General features: G+C 39.6%; 4 protein-coding genes across 5 annotated transcripts; 2 read left to right on the top strand and 2 right to left on the bottom strand.

The window, feature by feature from the left end:
* The first annotated feature begins 588 nt into the window (after nt 1-588).
* LOC120000303 (galacturonosyltransferase 8-like) lies at nt 589-3,267 on the top strand. Its single transcript, XM_038848327.1, has 3 exons — nt 589-826; nt 1,083-2,330; nt 2,671-3,267. The coding sequence occupies exons 1-3, from the start codon at nt 677-679 to the stop codon at nt 2,944-2,946; spliced, it is 1,674 nt and encodes a 557-aa protein (XP_038704255.1). The 5' UTR covers nt 589-676; the 3' UTR covers nt 2,947-3,267.
* A 1,186-nt stretch (nt 3,268-4,453) lies between these two features.
* LOC120000548 (nuclear transport factor 2-like) lies at nt 4,454-9,498 on the bottom strand. Of its 2 annotated transcripts, none has more exons than XM_038848664.1 (10): nt 9,361-9,498; nt 8,660-8,790; nt 8,422-8,559; nt 7,642-7,930; nt 7,334-7,563; nt 6,908-7,076; nt 6,682-6,803; nt 6,540-6,599; nt 5,156-5,213; nt 4,454-4,990 (listed from the first exon to the last, which is right to left on the bottom strand). In XM_038848664.1, the coding sequence occupies exons 2-10, from the start codon at nt 8,750-8,752 to the stop codon at nt 4,713-4,715; spliced, it is 1,437 nt and encodes a 478-aa protein (XP_038704592.1). In that variant the 5' UTR covers nt 8,753-8,790; nt 9,361-9,498; the 3' UTR covers nt 4,454-4,712. The 2 variants fall into 2 exon arrangements, with proteins under 2 accessions (XP_038704592.1, XP_038704593.1); XM_038848665.1 differs by having other exon boundaries at nt 8,660-8,764.
* Nucleotides 9,499-10,546: 1,048 nt separating this feature from the next.
* Nucleotides 10,547-11,912, bottom strand: LOC120000892 (ninja-family protein AFP3-like). The gene has a single exon (XM_038849059.1). It carries the CDS (start codon nt 11,788-11,790, stop codon nt 10,600-10,602), a length of 1,191 nt encoding a protein of 396 aa, XP_038704987.1. The 5' UTR covers nt 11,791-11,912; the 3' UTR covers nt 10,547-10,599.
* Nucleotides 11,913-13,600: 1,688 nt separating this feature from the next.
* On the top strand, nt 13,601-14,725 carry LOC120001058 (chaperone protein dnaJ 20, chloroplastic-like). The gene is made up of 2 exons (XM_038849292.1): nt 13,601-14,259; nt 14,411-14,725. The coding sequence occupies exons 1-2, from the start codon at nt 13,705-13,707 to the stop codon at nt 14,555-14,557; spliced, it is 702 nt and encodes a 233-aa protein (XP_038705220.1). The 5' UTR covers nt 13,601-13,704; the 3' UTR covers nt 14,558-14,725.
* Nucleotides 14,726-15,168: the final 443 nt, after the last annotated feature.

Raw genomic sequence — 15,168 nt, 5'->3', positions numbered from 1 at the left:
TTTTCTATTTATAGTTGGTATGGCCACAGGGGGTCACTTTATGTCACTTTACATAAAGTATGCCCGACCCGAATCAGTATATTTTTTTGTTTTACGTTTCGTAACTCTTCCTCAGCCAGGCTTGGCAGAGAGAGAACCCGTAACCCTCGTCGTACCTAAAGTGGACAATACCTCTATATTATATTTAGAATATGATGGGTAATTTGTAAAATAGATAATATTTTGTTAAATGTTGAGGGTGATTTGTGACCTTTTAGAAACTTTAGGGGGTAAATGTTCTTTACACATAAAATTAAAATTAAAATTAAAATTAAAATTTGGGTAGATCCAAGTAATGGGAAATAATAGTTTCTTATATATTACAAAACAGAAAAAGAAAAAGAAAAATCATTTTATATGTGAATCGTCAAACTGCTGGGGCTGGCACTCCCCAGGGATCTCGAGCTGCCGCCACTCTCCAAATGGCATCCAGCTTTTTCCAGACTACACCAGCGAAATCGAGACCGTAGAATCTGTGGAGCCCGCAAGGCAACGGTCCAGATCTCGTGATCAATTGCTTTAATACCCCATGGAAAGTCTCCTACATTAGACCCAAGAAAACAACTGCAAACGCGCAGTGGGATTTCCTCACCTGTTTTATCACTCTGAAATCAAATCACCAATCACGCCAAATCAAATGGCGAATCCGCATCGACCTTCACGCGGCGGCGGCTTCGTCGTCACTTTCCGGCTATTGCTCTCCGGCATTACGGTTGCGGCGCTCCTCTTCTTCGGTCTCTCTTTTCTCTTTACTTCACATTCTCACTCCTTCGACATCCACCACTATGTAAGTTCAATTCTCCTCTGTGCCTCTACTATTTTTCCTGGAAACAGAGGTTTTTCTGGAGTAATCAACTATAACATTATCAGGTCACATTCCATTTTTGTATAAAGTGGAGCTTTAAATGAAGAGTTTCAGTTCTGAATCCAATGTTTCTATTAATTTGAAGTCGGTTCTGAATCTATCATTTCTATTAATTGAAGTGATTATTCACTAAAACTACGAACGAATTCTGAGTTGTGTTGTGTTGCTTTTGGATTAGGGTTTCAGTCCGGTTTCGTATGCATCCGGATCCTCGAGGAGATCCGTGCTTGCGGTTCAATCGGATCCACTCAAGCCTCGGGTGGATCAGATACGAAAGCAAGCCGAGGATCACCGGTCCCTGGCACTCGCTTATGCCTCCTACGCACGGAAGCTCAAGCTCGAGAACTCCAAACTCGTAAGAAGCTTCGCTGATCTCTCGCGGAACTACACGGATCTCCTCAGTAAACCCTCCTATCGAGCTCTATCAGAGTCGGATTCGCTTTCCATAGATGAATCAGTGCTACGGCAATTTGAGAAGGAGGTGAAGGAGCGGATCAAAGCCACTAGACAAGCGATCTCAGAGGCAAAAGAGAGTTTTGATAATCAGCTCAAGATTCAGAAGCTGAAGGACACAATTTTTGCTGTGAATGAGCAGTTAACCAAAGCAAAGAAGCAAGGGGCTTTTTCGAGTATGATTGCTGCAAAATCAATTCCAAAGAGCGTGCATTGTCTTGCAATGAGGTTGATGGAAGAGCGAATAGCCCATCCGAAGAAGTACAATGATGCAGGGAAGCCAACACCGCCAGAATTTGAGGATCCTAATCTATACCACTATGCAATATTCTCAGATAATGTACTTGCTGCGTCGGTGGTGGTGAATTCAGCTGTGGCAAATGCAAAGGAGCCCTGGAAGCATGTTTTTCATCTAGTGACAGATAAAATGAATCTTGGTGCTATGCAAGTTATGTTCAAATTGAAGGACTACAAGGGGTCACACATTGAAGTAAAAGCAGTTGATGATTTCACGTTCTTGACTGAGGAATATGTGCCTGTTCTTAGACAGTTAAGAGATGCTAAGTTACAAGAATTTTACTTTAAGAATAGGATGGAGAATGCAACTAAGGACGCAACGAATTTAAAGTTCAGGAATCCAAAATATTTGTCTATTCTTAACCATTTGAGGTTTTATTTGCCCGAGATGTATCCCAAGTTAAACAGGATTTTGTTTTTGGATGATGATATAGTTGTTCAAAAGGACTTGACTGGGTTATGGAAGATTGATATGGATGGGAAGGTGAATGGGGCTGTTGAGACTTGTTTTGGGTCGTTCCACAGATATTCACAATACATGAATTTCTCACACCCATTAATTAAGCAGAAGTTTAATCCCAAGGCATGTGCTTGGGCTTATGGGATGAACTTCTTTGATTTGGATGCTTGGAGGAGGGAGAACTGCACAGAGGACTATCATTTCTGGCAGCATCAGGTAAGATTTATACGTGGTCCGATTTATTTAACTTGATAACTTGCTCAAGTTAGTCTTGGTCCTTGAGCTCCCATGTATTATGTTCTTTTCTTGCATGATCTGTCTGTTGCTAGTTGTAATTCACTTGCATACTCACTTTCCAAACAACCAAGCCCCTGATTAGATTTCAATTCAATATAAAAAATATTTGTCAAAGAACCTGATAAAGTTTTCCGCTAGCCATTGCAGAGAAAGGTCCTGCTTTGTGAAAGCTATGGTTTCATTCTCAATAGTTTCACTATGATTTATCATTCTAGATTTTTGTGGTCTTATGTTATCTGATATGTTGGTTGTACTGCAGAACGTGAACAGGACCTTGTGGAAATTAGGGACATTGCCCCCTGGTTTAATTACATTTTACTCCACTACGAAGCCACTAGACAAGTCATGGCATGTTCTAGGACTCGGCTATAATCCAAGCATAAGCATGGAAGAGATCAGAAATGCTGCGGTGGTTCACTTTAATGGGAATATGAAGCCATGGCTAGACATTGCCATGAATCAATTCAAGCCACTTTGGTCAAAGTATGTGGACACAGAATTGGAATTTGTCCAGGCCTGCAACTTTGGTCTCTAAATAGATACGTCATAATTAAAGCTTCTTCAGGGCATATATATGCCAATGGTAGTCCTCTAATTTCATGATGTCGGCCGCCACTACTTGTGCTTTTCTTATCAATTGCTCTTATTCAGCGTAGAAGAAGGTTAGCATCTGTTATATTAATTTAAGACTACTACATATTTCCATATTTGTATAATCTCTCTTTTTAAGTGATTTTATTCGGAAGACATGGCACTCAAAGATGTGCTGGATATTTATAGCAGTTAGACCGTTCATAATATATGTCATCAACCCTGTTCTCGTAAGCATCCCCGCTCATGAGGTCAATTGCCTGTTTTTTTTTGTTAATGTTATTAAGAAAGAATTATAGCTTAATAGTCATTGAAGTATGAAAAAGCAATTATTATATGATTCTGAATGTGCGGGCCGGGGACGGTCTCTTACCTTGAGAAGAGTGTTTTGAGAAAGCTCCGGGTGGCTGCTTTCTCTTATACGAGAGTTTGTAACACACACGGAAGAGGTGGTGAGGGAGAGAAACGATAGCAGAGAAGAAAGGAACATCAACACCCTTGAATACCCAGGATTTGAGAGAGTGACTTTATGGGTAAAGGCCGGATCTGGCCTGTTGACTTGCTGGTGATATCTGAAAAACTTAATTATTTTATAGAGCTACGAGCCAATCGCGGCTTCCCATTCTGGAAAGCACACACTAATACCGTACCCTGGAGCGAATCAAGTGTAGAACAAATGTCTTTCATACCAGTAATATACCTCAGCTAATATTAAAAAAAAAACAAGAAGAAAAAAGGCAGCACATCTGTGATCCAAGAAAGAATCCAATAAAAAATATTGAAATATTTATAAAAGATGGAAAGAAACAAGTAGCTGGCGGTCATAACCTTGGTAAACAGTAAGTGGAAGGAATGCGCTGAACCATTCAAAAATAGTTAAAAACATTCTGTAAACCAATCCCCAAAGGCTATATGGTAGCCATGTAGGCACGAGAAATGAGCAATAGTAGCAAGCCACTTAAACAGATCCACGAAGCATGTTTTAACAACAGAATTGTTGACTGCTGTCAAGTGATAGTAGCAAGCCACTTAAACAGATCCACGAAGCATGTTTTGACAACAGAATTGTCAATTGCTGTGAAATATTGTGCAGTACTATGAATTATAAAACTCTAATGCACTTTGAGAGATGAATTGGAACGCAAAAATTATTTGACGCATCACTTTTAAAATTATGATGCAATGTTATGAGGTGTGTTTGACGTATCTAAATTACGATTATATTAGATGACTAATAATATTAATATAAAATCACTTAACATTTACATTGTACATTAATATAAAATAAAATAATTGACCTAATTTGATTATGTGAGACAATACAACATATATTGTAAGCGTTTGAGAATGCTGTAAAGTGAAATGAGATGTTACGAGGTAAAAAACTATGATGCTATGAGATAAGTTCTTCTGCAAAAGCGTTTAATGTGTCACAAAAAACTGTGATGCTGTGAGGTGAGATGCACCTGAACGCAGTGCAAACACACTGCCAAACAGATATTAGATATTAATTTTCACCAAAAAATTCATTCATAAACAAAAAGAAGGCGGAGAACGACCCAAGCGAAATTCCTGACGAAAATTTCTGGCATCTCATCCACAAATGTGAACTCTCCCTCTTCATGCTATCCAACCAATTTGACAAAATCACTAAACTACAAACAGAAGCCTAATTCAACTACTCTCTAATGCCTTCAATCCCATGGTTCCTCAAGCAGAAGCAGATACGTGCGGGGCAGAACTCTTGACAGCCGCATTAAGCGTCAACCCACCAGCTCGGTTAGCACGACCACCATTGCTATCAGTCCTTTGATATCCATTTTCACCCCCGTTTGAGAATCCTCCTCGACTTCCACTCCTGTTGCCAAACTCATTCCTATTATTGAAGGAGTCATTGCGACCGTAACCTCTGCTCCCATTGTAGTTTCCACGTCCTCTCACCCCCTCATTCCTATATCCAGCCCCTGATGACCGCCCCCGGTTGACCCCTGCAGACAAGACAGCTTGTTTTCATATGGAAAAAAGAATTCTTATTCTTGCTGAAAATAAATATAAACCCTTGGCATGCTCACCAAGCTTAAGAAAAAACATGCAGGAAATAGTTGCAATAAAAGCTTAGAGCTATAAAACCTTTTTCAGAAAAAAGAACTTGCCTTTAGACCTCTTCTCCTCAACAACAACTCGACGCCCACCAATCATGATGGGTGATGCCTGAAACATGATAGACAACGTAAACTTGGATACCACATGCTCAATAACACAAGTAATCTAATAAGCGTGATAACTGTGGGACTAAATTGATGATTTTTTTTTAGCAGCCTCAATATGTGAAAATTCAAACTATCAAGTGACCAGATGAAAACCGAACAAATTCATTGAAATTAGATTCTAGGGAGGCCACAATACCCATCAACAGCTCAACTTGTTAGTAGTTAATTGAAGTATATTCTTTTTGCCGAAAAAAAAACCAACAAAATAATCAGTAACCAAAATGCATCACCCAAACTGTTCCAAGTAAGAAATTAAACAAAATCAGGATGCGGGATGCACACACTCATTCCTAAAAGGAAAAAGGTGACGACTTCTCTTTCACCCCAACAAGAAGAGAAGAAATTTACCTCACTAGACACTACATGAGTCCATGATCAGAAATTCAGAGAAGGAAAATAACTGGCAACCACTTGTAAATAAATGAAACTACCTCAGTGAGGCAATGAAAATGCAAAACATATAAAGAAACATCAACTAAGAGGAATATCACCAAGTAATTTTCTATAAACAGCAAGACAAAACAAAACAAATTAATTGATTGCAGTAAATGCATGGAATTCAAAGATACTATGCAAAACAGAGCACTAAATTCATGAGATAAGAATGTATTGTCCAGATAATTAAAAGGGAATTAACTCACTTGTTCCATTAGTAGCTAACTTGTGGAAACACACATACAATAATATTATAATAATCATAAGAAACACTAAGTTAACTTACAGTAATCTAATTCGCTGGTCCTAACTTAAATTAAAAGGAGAATTGACATTCATGTCTCAACAATAATGCGGTAGACAATTGTTCAAATACTGGGGTTTCCCTCCAGGAACAGAAATGTATGTAGAAACCCTTATCTTAGAACGTATGGGTTCAGCGACTGATGTAGAATTGTGACTACTGAAGAACGTCACATCTATAGAAACTTAATGGTGCCCATCAATGAACAATATCAATATATATAAACGGGATAGCAGAGTCAATCTCATTGAGTGGTTGAAGAATATTGATGATGATTAAAAGCACTGCAAAATAAAGCCCGCACCATACAAGAATGTATTTTGGAGGCACCATGGCAATGAGAGAGATTAAATGACTCCCCTCAAAGAGGAGAACGGTATGTCAAAAGCAATTATGCAGATAGTGAGTCCATGACTCGTTATTTATTAATGAATGAAACAAAAAACGTTTTATCAATTGTCAAATTCTTATTGTGCAGCCTGAAGTCTGCTCACCAAAGAAAAATCAGCACAGGATGCCGATGCTTACCTCTATTGCACTTTGAACAGCATTTGCATTTTCGAATTCCACAAAGCCGAAACAAAAGCCCTGTTAAACAATGTAAACAAAGTAAATAAAGTGTTGCAAGTACAGTCTACATTGAACACATTAAGACTAATCTAACAAATACCTTTTGGCTTCTAACTTGGATACCACCACTCTTAATAGGTCCAAACTTCTTGAACTCATTCTCAAGTAGGGCAGGTGTGGCATTCAAGGGCAAACTTTTAATGTAGATAGAGGGACCCTCATCTGCAGACATAAAATACAACAAAAATTGGACCAGAACATGCATATGTACGAACAATATCACAAAAATAGTGTAATACAAACATTTTGAGCATGACAAAACACACCTTCACCCTCTTGGTTATTCACATAGTCAGAGCTGGAAATAGGTGTCTCCAACACTGGGGGTGGAGGTGGTGGAGAAATTATACGTCGTTCTTGGCTCTTCTGAAGAGACCTTGAAGGAGCTGGTGTAAAAGTGGACAAAGATGGAGCACCTTCCTTCATTACCTTCAACTACAATAACAAAACTCAAATTATTAGCCATATTGCATTACTGTGATCAGAAAGATTGCATGAAGAATTTGGGGCATTTTACTCCATTTTCAGCTTATGTGCACCAAGTGCTTCCTTTTTCTGCCTCATATAGTTCCTCCTTTAAGGTATTAGAAAATTATAGTAATTGCTAAGATTGCAAGGAAATGCAAACGTAACACTACTGAATCAGCTAAAACAGACACGTATGAACTGTTCAGTTCATGATAGGTACTTACAATTGAAGCATAAGATTTCTTGGGCAGTTCCTCGATTATAGGAATAGATTCAACAGCTACAACCTGCGAATCATCAGGAACTTCATCAACCACCTCAGGCAGGGGGGCCTCCTCTTCTTCCACTGTACCATCACCATTCTCAGAGGGACTGTACAATTCCCCGCTGTTGATTTCCTCTGGTAAAACAGCTGTATGCTCAGTAATGTGATTTTCCTGTACCGGAGAAGGATCTGCATGCAAAAGATATTGTCAACACCAATCAGAGTACGCAAAAAAAAGTTCCACTCTAGATCTTGTCTTCCAATTACCCTGGCTAGGAATAAGTGGAGCTTCAACAGAGTAAACAGATGCTTGATTTCCCTGCTGTTGTTGTTCATCATCAACATATCTGAATACATCATTCAAGACAAAGTAGCCTTTGTCTTGAGGAGCCAAGAAGAAACTCTGAGTAAATTTCCGCCTTATGCTGTCTTTTCCAGTTAAAAATCCATTCACGAGGACAAGGACTCCCCCATTGTAAGATTCCTGGGCGTCCACCGTTATAATTTCAGCCTTTATCCCTTTATAGTCAAGGGAGAGTATTTTCCCATCAATAGCCTGTTCCACAAAATTAATCAAACTGTGAAAGCACTACAATTTTGAAACTTGATCACAATCCAATGAGCATCATTCAGAAGTTCACACATGTCAAAAAAGGGTAGTAAACATGCTAACGGAAAAGGCGTTTGCCTACTAAGCCTATACTTAAAGGAGTGATGAACATTCCTCCCACTTATTTTCCATTTTTATTCCTTTGAGGCTCTGTTTTAGGTTCCATACACATTTCAGAATATCAAACCAAACAGGAATTTCCCAACCAATTGGGAAAAAGCCCTAATTCAACTCTTACCCAATAGAAAATAAGTGGCCAAGTCAATACAAGTATCTCCATGGAAACATAGAAAGGAAAAAAAAAAAAAAAAAACAATTCTCGGCAAAAACATGCAACAGGAGAAGAATTTTCTTGTTGGCTCAGTAATGCACACACATTCAAAAGCAAATATGTTTATAATGAGACACATGCGCTTATAAAAATCCAGAAAACTCACTTGCATAGTGGTTGTCAAACTCATCGCACCGTCTCCTCCAGGACGACCAAGCTTACTAATATCATGGTAAAATCGATGGACAAGCTCGGGTGATTGATGCAAGATAAGGTAATACTGGTTAACAAAGGCGTTCCCCACCTAAAATCATGAAAATTAATTGAAAACCAATCAACAACCACGAATGAAAAACAAGCAAGTGTATGAGAAATAATACTAGCACACAACAAATCAAACATACCACATCAGCAGTTGGTGCTGCTGCTTGCTCAACTGTTGGTGCTGCTGCTTGCTCAACCGTTGGTGCTGCTGCTTGCTCAACCGTTACTGCCATCACTACACTTTCCTGAAGTCCAAATAGCAATCAAAGCACTGAACAAAAATCAAATCACCACGACCACTATGCAAGTCAAAATTTCCCAATCAAATCAAATAATTCTGAAACAAAATTCTAAAAATATCCATATAAACATGTGGTTGTTTGGCTCATTTTTTTTTGCATTGCTGATAGCTGATAGGGTCTGCTGGTGTATGCTTCTCCATACATAGTGAAACCATCTTCTATCGCCCGTGGACGTAGGCTTTACCCGAAACACGCAAATCTCTTGTCTCTTTACTAATTTGTGTTGATTTCTCTGCTTTACTAGTGTTGGGTGTTTGATTTGATTAACCTATTTGGTGCTTTGTTTGTGGTTATATGAGTTTTAGCACAACAAAACAAACAGGCTGCTACGTTCCAAGGATGTTAAGTGAATCTAACAGGGAAATTTACCAGTTAAAAAAACTCAGTTCACAGTTCATGCTTCTCCGTCACCATTATACGGCAAGAATACGATTATTTTCTACCCTATAAGCTAAAAATAGGCGATCAAGATACAGCTACATCGACAAACAAAGAGAGATGAAACCGAGACATCGGAAGGGAAAATATCAAAATAGTACCTTAGTATGGATTTCGATCGCGAGTAAGTGAAGTGACAGAGAGAGTGGCTCCGGTCTCTTCCTCTCCTGCGTTCGGTTCTCTCACCTCGCTTAGCGCTTTTCTAGGGTTTTGTTTCCCTGGATCTTGAAGAGGACGAGCGAGAATGAGGGAGGACAGAGACTGAGAGACAATTGACAAAATGGTTCATGATATTTATAGTTAATACGTGGCACGCACCACGATCATTTTTCGGAATGGTATAGTTTTTAAAAATATCGGAATGGTATTCATTTTTTATGTTTTTTGCATGTATTTTTCCATAATATATTATTATTATTATTATATAACAATATCAATTAGGCTGTTATTAATGTTGAATTATCGACCGATGGATCGATTGGGATAAATATATGTATTGGAAAAAAATAAAACTAGAAAATTTATGTTCACCTCAAATGGGCTGCATCAAATTCTAAGCCTAAATGCATTCCCAGTTTCCCACTGTTTTTCTCTTCTTGCATGATGAATTTGGACTATAGCTTCTCTTTTTTTTTTTATACTAGGGAGGAGGAATACCCACAGACAAATCAAATGATTAAACTTCTACTTGCAAGACCCGCCTAGCCCGAGCAACTCCAATAAAATCCTCCCAAAACAGACCCTGAATGCCAACAATAGGATGCTGAAGAATCGTTAACCCATTACCATAGTTGAGAGACTCATATGCAAGGAAATCAGCAACCCAACTTCTTTCTCTATACACGTGAATTACTTTCACCTCCCAAGCTTGATTTACAAGCTTCCGGCACACACTAATCAAATTGGAAAGAGAGAGTTGTGGAACACTCTGCTTATTTAGCCAATCTGCAACCATAGAGGAATTTGTCTCCAAAATAACTTGGCGAAAGCCCTCTTCCCAAGCATTTCCAGCAAGCCCATGCATTTAGGATTCAACAAAAATATATACCTTTCCTACACCATATGGCCTTTTGCCTGATCAAGAAATGCATTTGGAATCCTTACTCTTCTACATAATTGTTGATCTGTTCAAAACAAAATCCCCAATTTCCACAATGAGCCGAAATTGAAGTATCATCCAGATTCAGAGTCCATATCACATGTATTTTTTTTTAAACAGGGGTTGAAAAGCGGCAGACTCGAACCCACCTCCGCACACCCTAATGGATGGGTCGGTCCCTTACATACAACATGATTTCCGGTTCAACCAACCGCTCATATCACATGCTATTTGTTTATTGTCAAAGGGCGGATGGAATCACGGTAATGTGTCGTAAAGGTTGTGATAAATCCGTGCCACCAGCGTGCTCCACGAACTCAGCGGGAGAGAATGTGGTTCCATGGCAAACACACACAATACTGACCTCTGATTTCGTATATCTATACAGAAAACCATTGACGGTCTTCCCATTCGGACCGTTCCCCGTCGTCGAGACGCGGGGCATATGAGGAAGCAGAGTAGTAGTGTTCGGGTTTGAATTAACAGGCTTAGGAGGTTTCCCCTTTGTTTCCCTGAATGTATTAGTGGCTGGAGTTGAAACCAAGTTCCTTGATGATTCAATAGCATTTGATGCTGGCTGATCAATGTGGTTTGTTGATTTGCTGATGCTTTCGCCGTCTTCTGCTCGCTCCGCTGTATCATTCTTCCGATCTAGTCTACCTTGCTCTTGCGGAGAAGAGCTGTGGTCTTCGGAGACGGTAGAGGAACTGCACATTGACAAACTAAGAACCGATTCCGACGTCGCCTGCACTGGCTCCGCAATTCGGTTCGCCACCGGTTGAATTACGTTTCTCTCGCTTCCCACTACTCCGGCTCCATTCTGGGCCCAGCAAGGCATCATGCACGCAAAACCATTTGTAACCGGAACGAGCTGCAGAGGCGGAAGCTGGTTCTGCATTGGCATAACGGTACACATCGGCGATGCAATGTACGCCATTGGATTGGTCAATTCTCCATTCACGTTTATAAGTTCATCGTCGTTGCTTCCAGATCCAGCGACTGCGTCCGCTACTTTATTTCTCTTACCCTGCCTTTCTCTTATACCAAATTCATTCAGGTTATCTCCATTTTGCCCCTTACACATCCGCTTCTTTTGCTGTTTCTCTTCTCTCTTCTTCTTCGCTTCTTGCCTCCGGGCCGCCTGAATCTCACGCTTCACCTGCAGATCAATCTCCTGCTCTGCATCTCTGATAAAACACGGCGAGACAGTAGATCTCTGATGGTGGTAGTTTTTCTCACGCGGATCGGATTCAGAGCCATCAGAATTCGAATTGCTCGTTTGTTGATCCTGCACTGGCTCTTTCTTAATCGGCTTCAAATTTTCCGGCCTTTCATATCCTCCACCTATTGACAATCCTAGCTCAAGCTCAATCTCTTCTTCTTTTAACGCAACAGTAATCGTGTTCGTCACCATTGCACAGTTTCTCTCCATTGAAGAGCTTCGACAATCAGCTACAAACTAAAAGAAATCTATAGTGTTTGGATTAGGAGAAAAATGACAGAGAAATACCAGGAAAAGAATTTGAACTTTGAAAGGAGGGTTCCACGTGGCGAAATATGAGAAGGGGAGACGGACGGTTGTTGACACCTCAGAGAATATTGTTGTTGGCTGTGATTAGAAGAAGCGTTAAGCAAGGTTACACCACTAATTCCTTATTAATCGCTAATTAAGACTTTTTTGTTTCTGCTAAATGCGTTATCTTTGTTTTGTTAATTACCTGTATCTTTGACTTTGACGCACGCCGCAGGCCTGCAGATTCTCTTTCGGACACTTGTCGGGCTTGCATGTAAAGCTAAGAACTCGACAAGTGTACTCCTCTTGGAGTCTCTAATCTCCGTCAGATATACGGACACGTGGTGCAAGATCTTGCTGTCTCCAGAACTCTCCACCGTCTTTATCTACGTACAAATTTGACGATGCGTGTCACGTGAGGTTCAAGCAGGTCTATTCCCCGATGCGTTAGACTGGTTAGAGAACTCAGAAGGGACACGTGGCTGAGGCTCATTATGTTACAGCTCAGCAAATGGAAGTTTGCTTTGCAGCTCATAGGTGTGATTGAGATTTGAGACGTGTCATTATACAGTTTGTCTTACTCGTGGAAGCCAACAAATGGACTGGGAATGAAAGGACTATGGCTTGAATTGCGACACGTAAGCTATAAAGCGGGACCCACCTGTGACCGTAGCTTTGAAAGTTGAAAATGTAAAGAGTAGTGATTGGGCTCTGCATGGACGCCACGTACATATGGAAGGTGATGATCGTTGGTGCTAGATGAGTAGATGGTGTGGGTGACTGCTACATTGCTACAAATGCCATGCCGCAACGTATGACACTCATTCGAATGTGATGACATTGTTAATAAATAAGTGTCACGCAGTATTGAAAGCTTGAGATGCTTTTGGGATGGATGTTGTTGAGATCTTTATAATTTTTTTTATCCGTATGGATGATAAAAAAAAAATATCTCCCATGAATCGCATAAATGATATGTTTTTTATTTTCAGAAGCGTTAGAAATTGAGCTCAATAACAGAAGTTGAACAGACAATATTTGGGGAAAAAAAAATGTAACCAAGTGGTGCATTATGATATTATCGCACTGTAATGATTTTGTAGCTCAATCTGTTGAGGATGGTTTTCACTCCTTACGCAACGCGATTGATTGCATTTTCAGAATTAAGACACAAGATTTTTCTAATTTTGCGCTCAATAAATTTTATTATTTCATTTAATTTTATAAAAATAAATTCATCATATCAATGAAAAAAAAATCAAACTTTACCATCATCTCTTGACATTTTCGAAACTTGCCTCACCTCATCATAAGAGGTAAAAACCTTCGAATCAAACTGAGTAATTAATATGAACACAGCAAACTAGTAGTATTTTATCTAAATATCTTTGGGCCTGCTATCTGGCCCATGAATTGGCCCAACTTGTTTGTTACTACTTCTCCTCAGACAACCCGGCTTTGAATTGGGTTATGACCCATCTTTAATTGCTTAAGCCCGCCAAAAAAAAAGCTGGATACAACCCCCTCGTCCTAAAATATCATTGAGATTAGTAAAATACACTGTAAAAGCTCAAAGCAGTCAAGCCGTTGTAGCCATCGAATCGCCGAATTTTCATGGGATATTTTATGATAACAAAAAGATATTTTATGGTATTCAATCATGGCCGTTTTGGCCTAAACCACAATTCCAGCCACCATACATTGCATTTTGATATAATCATATGGTCACCATTTTTCACCGTTAGATCAAAATACTTTAATGTGGGCGCCACTTTCATCAACGGCAGCAGACCCATAATGGCATGGTATTCAAATTAACAACGACTCCTTTTGATGAAAGCTTCCTTCTTTTTATATAGCTATGAAGCCAATGGCACCAGAAGACAGCTAGAGACAGCAGCAACAAAAATGAGCAAAACAATGGTGTACGGGGTCACAGATGGAGGCCAAGCTAGCTTTCACAACATTCAGACCAGACAATCCATGCCTGAACCTTGTTCTTTCATTACCTTCAAAACCCATCACCGCCTCCTCAAATCAGATTTGTCCCTCAAACTTCACTCCAGGGATTACAGGACAAGAGCAAACGCCTGTTCTGGCAATTTGTGCGTTGAAGGTGAAGGGACTTTCTATGACTTGTTGGGTACTTCAGAGACTGCAACTCTCTCTGATATCAAACGAGCTTACAAGAAACTTGCCAGGAAGTACCACCCAGATTTGTCTCCGCCGGATCGTGTAGAAGAAAACACCAAAGTGTTTATTCAGGTCCGGGAGGCTTACGAGACCTTGTCAGACCCCAATGTCAGAGCTTTGTATGATATGGATATGGCCAGAGGGAGAGGGTTACACCTGCCATACTCTGCTGGCAAAAAATTCACATACAAACAGGTGATTTGCTTTGAAATTTAAGGTTTCCATTTTCATTGCCTCTTTTTTTTTTTTTTTTTTCACTGAAAATAAACAAAGGAGAAGGCAGTCAATACCCATTTGGTTCTCTAGATGAAGACTTGATTTTGACTCTCTTGTTATTGGTATGCAGGGATTGGACTACGAGAAAGATGCATGGAAGAACTGGTGGCAGATCCAGCTTAGAGAGCTCCATAGAAGAAGCAAGAATGGTGATTCGGGAGAGAACTTGTCATGGGGGGCTCGAATGCGCAGGCGAAATCAAATTAATCATCAATAACAGAAGAAGTCATCAAATTGCTGTAATCAAATTCTGGATTGGCCATTTAGCCTAATTTCTCTATCACTTGTTTCTTGCAAGGTTTTGCCTCCCTTGGAATTACTTCGGTTCGTGTAGGGTATGTAATATTCTGTAGTAAATTTTAAACGTGTGAAGCTGATGGTATTATGACATGGGCAATAGATCAAACACATGGTGGGCACTCGCAATAGAAACCAAAATTGAAGCAAGACGCAACGGGTAATTAACTTCCTAACAAGTTTCCACCGAGGCACAACATTAACCCACCACGTTTTACTCATTCCATAACCAGAAAAAGCAAAGCATTATAATAAGACTCGGCTAATGTAATTTTTGGTCATTAAAAGAGTTGTTAAATTATAACTCAGTCATTGGACGTCAGACAAATATTCGATATTTTGAGCAGTCAAACTTGTGACGTGTCTTATTAAAAGAGTTGTCAAATTACGACTCAGTCATCGGACTCGGATAAATTTTGGACATTTCGAGCAGTCAAACCTGTGACGTGTCTTATTGACCACGCATAAATTGTTAAGAATTGACTAATGATTCTTAAACTAGTAATTGACTAGACTAACGATTAAAACCAA

This window comes from Tripterygium wilfordii, chromosome 6, assembly GCF_013401445.1.
Source record: "Tripterygium wilfordii isolate XIE 37 chromosome 6, ASM1340144v1, whole genome shotgun sequence".
NCBI lineage: Eukaryota > Viridiplantae > Streptophyta > Magnoliopsida > Celastrales > Celastraceae > Tripterygium > Tripterygium wilfordii.
The sequence above is the reverse complement of the archived record's forward strand: the minus strand, read 5'-3'. Positions and strand labels throughout refer to the sequence as shown.